The 9353-nt window shown below is 51.2% G+C and overlaps 2 protein-coding genes across 4 annotated transcripts in view; one reads left to right on the top strand and one right to left on the bottom strand.

Annotated features, from left to right (window-relative positions):
* Ess2 (ess-2 splicing factor homolog) overlaps positions 1-8003 on the top strand; it is a 10850-nt gene extending 2847 nt beyond the window's left edge. Inside the window, exons 4-10 of one of the 3 annotated variants that reach the window (XM_021185489.1) lie at positions 929-1098; positions 1211-1328; positions 1612-1745; positions 2495-2597; positions 3586-3695; positions 5739-5854; positions 6376-8003. In XM_021185489.1, coding sequence (XP_021041148.1) covers positions 929-1098; positions 1211-1328; positions 1612-1745; positions 2495-2597; positions 3586-3695; positions 5739-5854; positions 6376-6655 — 1031 coding nt within the window. In that variant the 3' untranslated portion in view covers positions 6656-8003. Of the gene's footprint in view, positions 1-925; positions 1099-1210; positions 1329-1611; positions 1746-2494; positions 2598-3585; positions 3696-5738; positions 5855-6375 lie in introns of all 3 variants that reach the window. The other 2 variants (XM_021185488.1, XM_021185490.2) reach the window with 2 other exon arrangements.
* Positions 8004-8743: 740 nt separating this feature from the next.
* The window catches only part of Tssk2 (testis specific serine kinase 2), a 1368-nt gene continuing 758 nt past the window's right edge, over positions 8744-9353 (bottom strand). The window contains exon 2 of the mRNA XM_021185579.2: positions 8744-9351. Within this exon, the coding sequence (XP_021041238.1) occupies positions 8877-9351 (475 nt within the window). The 3' untranslated portion in view covers positions 8744-8876. The remainder of the gene's footprint in view (positions 9352-9353) is intronic.

The raw sequence follows: 9353 nt of genomic DNA, 5'->3' as shown, positions 1-9353 counted from the left end.
TGGAACTCACTTTGTAGACCAGGCTGGCCTCGAACTCAGAAATCCGCCTGCCTCTGCCTCCCGAGTGCTGGGATTAAAGGCGTGCGCCACCACGCCTGGCTAGGTGTTTTCTTTTTATACATATATTTTACCAGTATCCTTGGCTGGCCTGGAGATTGCTCTGTAGATCAGGCTAACCTCGAATTCAAATAGCCCATCTGTTTCTGTCTCCTGAGTGCTGGGATTAAAGGCATGCACCACCACCACCTGGCCCAAGGTTACCCTTTTCTAACCTCAGGACTTGAACTTAGAACCACTGTGTTAGGCATTGGCTGGTGGTCAAGACTGCTAGTAGAACGGACGAGAAACCTCCCCTTCACACATCCCCCTGAACCTTGCAGTGCTGCATCTTCAAGAGTATCACTTTCCTCGGGAGCAGGGATCAAGGTGGTATGGTTGGCTTTTTGGCCCAGGGACTGTGTGGTGTTCCATGGAGCCCTGGGCCATATGGGCTCCTGCCTTAGGGATTAACTGTCATACCCTGAGGCATTTGTGGCCACCACTCATCCGTAATATCAGTCAGAAAGGAAAGGGAAAGATAATTCCAGGAGGAAAGAAGAGCTCATGGGACTGTAGAGGTAGATCCTACAGGATTAATACACTTTGGGCAGAGGAAGAGCCTACTAAACTGTCGTCATGAGCTTTTGCTTTAGTATCTGACCCTACCTCTTCATGAGTCAACCCGATCCCAGACTTTTCTAGGCAACTAGCAGATCAATAGAGCTGGCCAGTCGGCCGTGGTTGCCACCAGGGTCTATCTGAACAGTCGGAATTAGTCTGTCACCTAGCAGGAGCTGGGGTTCTAGCCCTTACGAAGTGGGACAGTCTTCCTCAGCCCTGCAGTGCTAATAATGCTGTGTGTGTTTCCCTACTTGTGACCCCTTAGCAGGAGAGGCTGGAGAGGAAGAGGAGAAGGAGCCGCTGCCCAGCCTGGATGTCTTCTTGAGCCAGTACACAAGTGAGGACAATGCCTCCTTCCAGGAGATCATGGAGGTGGCCAAGGAAAAAAGCCATGCACGACACGCGTGGCTCTACCAGGCTGAGGAGGAATTTGAGAAGGTAGCCCTGGAGCTTGAAAACAAAGGCACCTTCTTTTGGGATGGAGTCCCAGGGCCACAGGTACAAGATCTGGGTGCCTCTCTGACCCTGCTTTCCCCCCATGTCACTATAGCGACAGAAAGATAATCTTGAACTCCCATCGGCAGAGCATCAAGCCATTGAGAGCAGTCAGGCTGGAGTGGAGACCTGGAAGTACAAGGCCAAGAACTCTCTCATGTACTATCCTGAGGGTGAGTGAACAGGGCAGAAGACAAGGCCTACAGTGGTCTGTCTTGTTACCTTTGAGCCAGCTTGGGGTTGGGGCAATGTGTGACACTTTTGGGACATTGTGGTCTTCCCTACTGCTTTGTTGAGGGTCTGTGAGCTAAGGTGACTCTACTCTGCCCTCCCAGGGGTGACTTAGCTGAGGAGGTATACTTCTAGCCTTGAGGCTGCATGACTTGTGAGGCTGAGGTGAGGCATGGTGCTCACCCCCCAACTAGGAGCCCTGCTACCTTGTTCTTCTTTTGATAGGTGTCCCTGATGAAGAGCAGTTGTTTAAGAAGCCGCGACAGATAGTACATAAGAACACACGTTTCCTCCGAGATCCCTTCAGTCAGGCTTTGAGCAGGTCCCAGCTTCAGCAGGCGGCTGCCCTCAATGCCCAGGTGAGTAAGCAGAGCCATCAGGCAGCTGACCAGGTGTGCTGGGAAAACTGGAGAGGTGTGGCTTCTCCCATCTTGGTTGTCCTTTAAGTTAGGGTTTTTCTGAGGCTAGATGGAGCTTAATTGTCAGAACTACTACAACCCCTGTGTGGCAGGACCTGTATCTCGTTTTGGCCCCTTCCAATGGGGCTAGACATATGACCTATTGTTCTAGCCCATACCAGCTCCTATGATGTTGGCCAGAGAGGAGAGAAGTTTCTAGAGGCCATACCTATATACATATACCATACATATATATACCATACATATACATACCATACATATATACACCTGTGTAGCAGTCGGCGAGCTGAGTAGAGCACTGTATACTGGGAAGTTCCAGAAAGAGCCAGGCCACTGAGATCCTTTGATCAGGATGAGTAAGTGCCCTCAGAGTGTCCCTGATCATCATGGGGTTGGAGGCGAGGCAGGAGATGGGAAAACTCAGATGCCACAGGGGAGAGCCAGCACTGGCCCTCTGTAGCATTGCAACCCAAGAGGCTCTTCCTTGAGGGAAGGGAGGGGCACCCTTTACTTAATGTTCACTGCTTCAGTTCCTCACGTCCTTGGGGAGAGGTGAGAATGGGGCTCTTCCCTCTCTCCTAGAGCCCCAGCTCTTTGCCAGAGAGGGGAAGTGCTTCCGATGTGTACCTCAGCACCTACCATAGTCAGCCGTAGAGAACCTCTGACACTGGTCTCTCTCCTTCTCCCAGCACAAACAGGGCAAGGTCGGCCCTGACGGCAAGGAACTCATTCCCCAGGAGTCCCCCAGAGTGGGCGGCTTTGGATTTGTTGCTACTCCTTCTCCTGCTCCTGGTAAGGAATAAGCTATACACCCAGGCTGGCCAGGCTGTGCACAGCCTCTCCTACTGGGTACTGGCTGGTTGTGTGTCAACTTGACACAGCTGGAGTTATTACAGAGAAAGGAGCTTCAGGTGAGGAAATGCCTCCATGAGATCCAACTGTAAGGCATTTTCTCAATTAGTGGTCAAGGGGGAAAGACCCCTTGTGAGTGGTGCCATCTCTGGGCTGGTAGTCTTGGGTTCTATAAGAGAGCAGGCTGAGCAAGCCAAAGGAAGCAAGCCAGTAAGTAACATCCCTCCAAGGCCTCTGCATCAGCTCCTGCTTCCTGACCTGCTTGAGTTCCAGTCCTGACTTCCTTAAGTGATGACAGCAATGTGGAAATGTAAGCTGAATAAACCCCTTCCTCCCCAATTTGCTTCTTTGTGTGTGTGTGTGTGTGTGTGTGTGTGTATTTTCGAGACAGGGTTTCTCTGTGTAGTCTTGGCTGTCCTGTGATATGAATGGGCATACTGCTGCACATGCTGAACGTATGCACAGTTCTTACATAGATTTAGAGAGTTGTGCAGGTGGAGAAGCCCTGGACACTAGACCCACAGTCTCTGCAAGGAAATCAGGTGAAACCCAGCTGTCCTTGTTGCCCCACGACACATGGCCTCCACACTAGGTGCTGGTTGCTGTAATGTAACACCACAAAGTGTCACATAGGAAGGCACCATATGGTTGCACTGGCATTTAGGAAACCTTGGAAAGCAAGAGTGTTTTCTTCCATTGGCACCCCTGGCCCTGTGCTAGGATGGGGTCCAATAGACCTGCCTTCCCTGACCTAAGTACAGCCATCTTGCTTTGGGGTGCTGCTGTTTTTGAATTTTCCCTTCAAGTTGTGAGGGAAGGAAAGGAGTTTGTCTGTTGGCCTTAATGGCAGCTAGGCTTCATGTATTGGAGAGAAAGATAACTCCTGCACTAGGTACTCCGGCCTGAGGTGTGTGCTCTCCCTCTGCAGGTGTGAATGAGTCCCCACTGATGACATGGGGAGAGGTTGAGAATACGCCCCTGCGAGTAGAAGGATCCGAGAGCCCCTATGTGGACAGGACACCTGGACCCACATTCAAGGTGAGTTGTGCTGAGCGGGGATCAGTCTGGGACTTAGTCTGGATACCTTAGTACCAGCTGCTCAGGACTCAGCACAAACACTGGACTTCTGCAGAAGAGGGCATTACGGTAGGACTGTCAAAGTGGAGTGAGTGGAGGCCATGGCAAGGCAACAAGGCAGGTCTGGAGGCTACACTGTCACAGAGTCAGACCAGGAACTCCAACTGCCCTGTAAACAGAAGGGCTACGTGCTAGCTTCTGATTACATAGCATAGTTAAGGATACACAAGGTATGAACCCAGTATTGTAGGTGTGGGGAGAATGGAGGTCAAGACCTAGAGCAGACCAGAAAGTCTGAGTCAGATAGGGCCTGGTGTACATCATGTGGCCCCTGTCAGGTGGCCCCTGATGGCATGGATGGGTGGGTGAGCAGATAGACGCCCTGAGAGCTATGGGGAGGAAACACACAGTGTCCAGGGCTATCGGGAGTCTGTGGATGAGACAGTGTCTGGTGTAGTTTGGAAAGTCCCTGAGACTTGAGAGTGTACATACTATGAGGGTGCTGGGCCTCAGTGACTCATGGTATGCATGGGCAGGCCAAGAATGTGAATCTTCTGAAGAAACCCAACAGGATCAGATTTAGTGTAGGATAAATGTATAGATATGCTTTAGTGGCTGGGTCACAGATCATTTTAAGCCAGGCCTTCCAAACTGCCTGTGATCAGTTTGGAATGTGGTAGGAAGGGATCACTTTAGAGCAACAGTGGTGTCAGAGTCACCAGGGGTAGCATAGCTCTCAGAAAGCGAATGCTGGCTTGTTCTGTGGTTCTGACATCGCTTTTCCTGACATGGCCCTGGGGGTCCTTCCCGAGAGCAGATGTGGAGGTTATCTACTACACACCTAGACACCTCATGGGTAGAGATTGTGGAGGTCTTGGTTATAGACTGTGTCTGGGATGTAAGATAACCAGTACAAACATGAGAGAGGAGCAGACAGGATGCTATGTGGCCCAGGGCTCTGACTGGTTGCACAGAAAGCAACACTAGACCCGCAGTGGCCTTTACCAAGGCAGAGAATTCTGCTCTGCCGGAGACAGGACAGATGTAGCCTGCTGTATACTTTGATGTCTAAGTGTCAAGCAGGATGGAAAGCTGGAGACAGACAAGAAAGAGTGGAAGGTATGGGAAAGATGGTGTTTTGGATGATGCAGGATTGCCAGGCCTTTGCGGATAAAGTAAACTAGGTCCCAAGTTTGGTAATAGCAAAGTAAGTTCAGGAAAGTGAAGGCCTTCACTATAAACAGTTAGAAATTAACGTGGTTTAAACTATTATTGTTTGTTTGACTGATTTTGTTCTTGTTTTGTGTTGTGCTGGGGATTTTACCCAGGACCTGGTTCCATCTCTTTTAGTGTCTGAAGTGCTGTGACTAGCTTTTTTGTTTATTTTTGTTTCTTGAGACAGGGTTTCACTATGTAGCTCAGATTTGCCTGAAACTCACTGTGTGGATCAAAGCTGCCCCCAGATCAGAGATCTGCCTCCCAAATGTTGAGGCTGAAGGCATGCACCACCACTCCCAGCTCTCAGCCCCTTGTTTTGCTTTGTTTTACATTTATTTGTGTGAGTATGTGTATAAGCATTATGCATGGCACATGCCACAGCACATGTGTGGAGGTCAGAGTGTAAGAACCTGTAAGAGTCGTTCTTTCTCTTTTCACCCACGTGGTCTTAGGAGATTCCAACCAGGTTGTCAGTCTTTTAACAAACACCTTTATCCACTGAGCCTTTTGGGGTTTTTGTTTGTTTGTTTTTTTTAACACGGGGTCTTACTGTGTAGCTCAGGGTATCCTCAAATTCTAGTCTCCTTCCAGTTGCTGGGATTGCAGTAATACACCACTATATCCAATTGAGGGTGGGGAGGGTGGGAAGGAACCTTTTGGAAGGCTATTAGGGAAGTAGCTGGGATTGTATCAGCCATGAGGAAAAGGTTGCATAGTAGCTGTTCTTCTGGATAGTGGACTGCCTGACCAGGCAGCAAGTCCAGCACATGCCCTGCTGCCTTGTAGATCTTGGAGCCAGGACGCAGGGAGCGTCTGGGCCTGAAGATGGCCAATGAAGCGGCTGCCAAAAACCGGGCCAAGAAGCAGGAAGCGTTGCGGAGAGTTACAGAGAACTTGGCCAGGTGAGAGGCAGCGGGTCCTTGGGTAGGAGTAGGGTAGAGATCAGTTTGTGCCTGCTCCATTCCTAGTCTCTCAGCCTCTAAGGCCATGTGTGTACACAGCCTGCAGAGCCCAGGGTATCCACAGGGTTCCTCTGTAAGTGCTGTGGCTGCTTCTCTGCTGCAGAATGTGGCTTTGTGTGGAGCAGGCTGGGAGGCCCTCTCCATCATCTTTCCTCAGTATCCTCCTTGGCCTTTCCCTAAGAGGTACCTTACCTGACTACAGGCTCCTGTTCTTCCTGTGGGGTCAATGTCATTCGAGTTACATAGAAGTAGGAGACTCCAACTCTCAAAAGTCTGTGATCCATCCAACTCCACAGCCAAAGGTTCCATAGGGCCTCAGGTTTGGCCAGACTGCTGTGTGAACAGTGTTATGCTTCTTGGCTCAGGGGGACCATGTCTCTTCCTGAGGGGCTGAGGGAGGCCTTGCCTTAAGCAGCCCTTACCCCCTAACATGGCTACTTTCTTCTGTCCCTTCTCCACAGTCTTACTCCCAAAGGCCTGAGCCCAGCCATGTCCCCAGCCCTACAGCGCCTCGTAAGCAGGACAGCCAGCAAGTACACAGATCGTGCCCTGCGGGCCAGCTATACACCATCCCCAGCACGATCTTCCCACCTCAAGACCCCAGCTGGTGGGCCGCGGACACCCACAAGCACCCCAGCCCCTGGGTCTGCTACACGCACACCCCTCACACAGGACCCAGCCTCCATCACAGACAACCTGCTGCAGCTCCCTGCCCGACGCAAAGCTTCAGACTTCTTTTAGAGCCAGGCCTGACTGGACCTGTGGATGTTTTGTGGAACACTTTGTGGAGCATCTAGGGCAGCTTTCTACCACTCAGAGGATTCCAGGCCTTGGAGACACAGACCACAGTTGATTATTCCAGGAGCCACAAATATATAGTGTTGTTCCCGTGGCCAGGTTGGCACATTACGGGGACCATTCCTTTGGAAGTATAGCGTTGGTGCTGTTCCCAGGGCCCCGCTGAAATGCCTTCTAGCTAACCCCCAAGTGAATCCTCATTAAAGAACACCTGGAACTGTCTGGCCGGGCTGCTGATCCATGTCCTGGGGCCCATGTGGGTGTCTCAGGGTTAGAAGCAAGGGGTGCTGGGGAGCTGCCTTCTATGCTGAGATCACCCCCGAGCCTCCCACTGTAAAGGATACCACAGACCCCAAAAGTAGAGCCATTGAGCTTGTGGGCCTCCCACTCAGAGCTGGCCATTGTTGGTTCTGGGCTTTCGTATCAGGTGTCTGCATATCAGGCTCACCAGGACCAGTCCTTTTCCTGTGACTCGAACCAGTACCTCCCAGCAACCTGGCTGCCTCCCTGTCCTCCTCTCTGCTTGACCCACTGTTCTTCAGCTCTGCCTGCTGGACTCTGCTGAGACACCAGCTTTACCTCAGCCTGAGCTGTACTATGAAAAAGAGTGCAGGCTCCCTGCAAACATGCAAACGCCATGCGCACCAGCAACTAAGAGTAACTAGTCCTCAGGTGACTAGAGGCCAGCTACGCCTGTTAGCCTGCGCCTACAGAGAGCTGAAGGGTCCCTTCTCGGCCGAACAGAGTCAAAAACTATGATCTAATTCCCCAGCCTGCGTACGGTTTTCAGGCCACAAGTGGCATCCTAGGGCCTGCCCTATGTTAAGGGCAGCCTTAAGCACAGCACACTCTCCTGACACCTCGGTCTTGCTTTGATCTCATGAGAGCCACCTTTTCTAGTCTGCTGGCATTGGGCCTCTGAGGCTTCAGCACTCTGAAGACCTCTGGGGTTGGGTACCTTCCTCCTTGGGCCTTCTACTACTTAGTTTTTGTCAGTTTGACAGAAGCTAGAATCACCTGGGAAGAAGGAACCTCAATTGAAGAATTACCTCTCATCAGATTGGCTTGACGGCATGTCTGCAGGCATTTTTTTGATTGCCAATCGATGTAGGAGGGCAGTGGTCTTGGGTTGGGTCAGAAAGCCTGGGAGGAAACTAGAGAGAAAGCCAGCCAGGAAGTGACACTCCTTCATGGTGTCTGCTTCAGCTCCTACTTGAGGTCCTGCTCTGGCTTCCCTCAGTGATGGACTGTGATGGAAAGTGTGAGCTGAATAAACCATTTCCTCCCTTAAGTTATTTTTCTATCAATTGTTTATTTAGTGTTTCCTATCAAGGTAACAGAGACCAGGCCTCTGCTAACCGTTCCCCACAGTGAGGCTGCCCTGGGACTGAGCTGGGATCCTGAACTAGGAAAGCTAGGAATTCCTCCAGCAAGTGGGAAGCAGAGACAGGAGATGGGGAGGAAGGGTGCGGTCTAGGCACTGACCACCTCAAGCATTTGGCCAGCATGAGGGAGTCTGTAAGGAGAAATGGTGTCTAGGCACTTTGAGGGCTGCTGAGGAATGGGCGTTGCAGGTCTACAGAACAGGTAAAATAGCAACAAGTTTCCAGGTGGGCTGCCCCATTCCTAGGGATGGTGTGGTGAGACTTGCACAGCAAAGGTCTCTGATTTTGATTGCCTCTCTAAAGTGAATGGACAATGACCACTGTGTAAAAACAAGACAGGGGTGGGGTGGCTTGTATTGCATAAGATAGGAGAGAGGCATGGAGCTGTCCAGTGCTGGAGGCCTTGGGGATGGAAGAAAGGCCAAGTGTGAGCCTAGCAAAAGGACATAATAGAGGCAGACCTCACTGACTGCCTTTGTCTGAGTGCAGGTTCCTGAACCCCTATGCTGGAGATCCCCGCGCTGGATGAGTCCTAGAGAAAAAGACTCCCCACTGGGCACTCTCAATACTTGTATACACTCTGTGGTTTATTTGGTGGTCAGTAATTAATGGCTTTGCTACTAAGTGGAAGAAAGCTAATAGAACGTAATCAAAATAGTGGTTTAATTGACGAATTTTACTTGTTCCTTGCACCTGTGCCTTCTTCAGCTCCTACCTGCCTACTTAGCTTATGTGGGTGCAGACTGCACACCACGATACCCCCAGGGCCCTCTCCACCACTAGGTACTTGCTTTCCCCACCTCAGCTCCAGAAATGTGATGGTCTTTAGCTCTGGAAGTCTCAGCCAGCCTGTCTTCCATCCTGTCTTCATTCTCGGGTGTCACCAGCATCCGTTGCTGGGGTTTGGTCCCCAGTTTGTGGTCAGGCCGGTGTTCGGGTCTGGAGCCTGGTCGAGTATCCAACTTGCAATCAGCTCGATACTTGCCTTCCCCCTCCCTCTTGAAGGAGGCAGAAGACATGGCTTTGGGCTTGGGGGGTTGTAGCCATGAGTGGCTAAGGATCTCATCAATGTGCAGCCGCCGGTTGACATCTGGCTGTAGGATGCGGTAGATGAGGTCCTTGCACTCACCAGTTAGATTCTTGGAGCGTGGGAAGTCCACTCGGTGCTCCTTCTGGATGCGCAGCATCTTTTTGATGTCAGAGTCATCGTAGGGCATGGAGCCACAGACCATGATGTAGAGAATCACACCCAGGCT

The sequence above is a fragment of the Mus caroli genome, chromosome 16 (genome assembly GCF_900094665.2).
Source record: "Mus caroli chromosome 16, CAROLI_EIJ_v1.1, whole genome shotgun sequence".
Lineage (NCBI taxonomy): Eukaryota > Metazoa > Chordata > Mammalia > Rodentia > Muridae > Mus > Mus caroli.
This window is presented reverse-complemented; position numbering and strand designations above follow the sequence as displayed.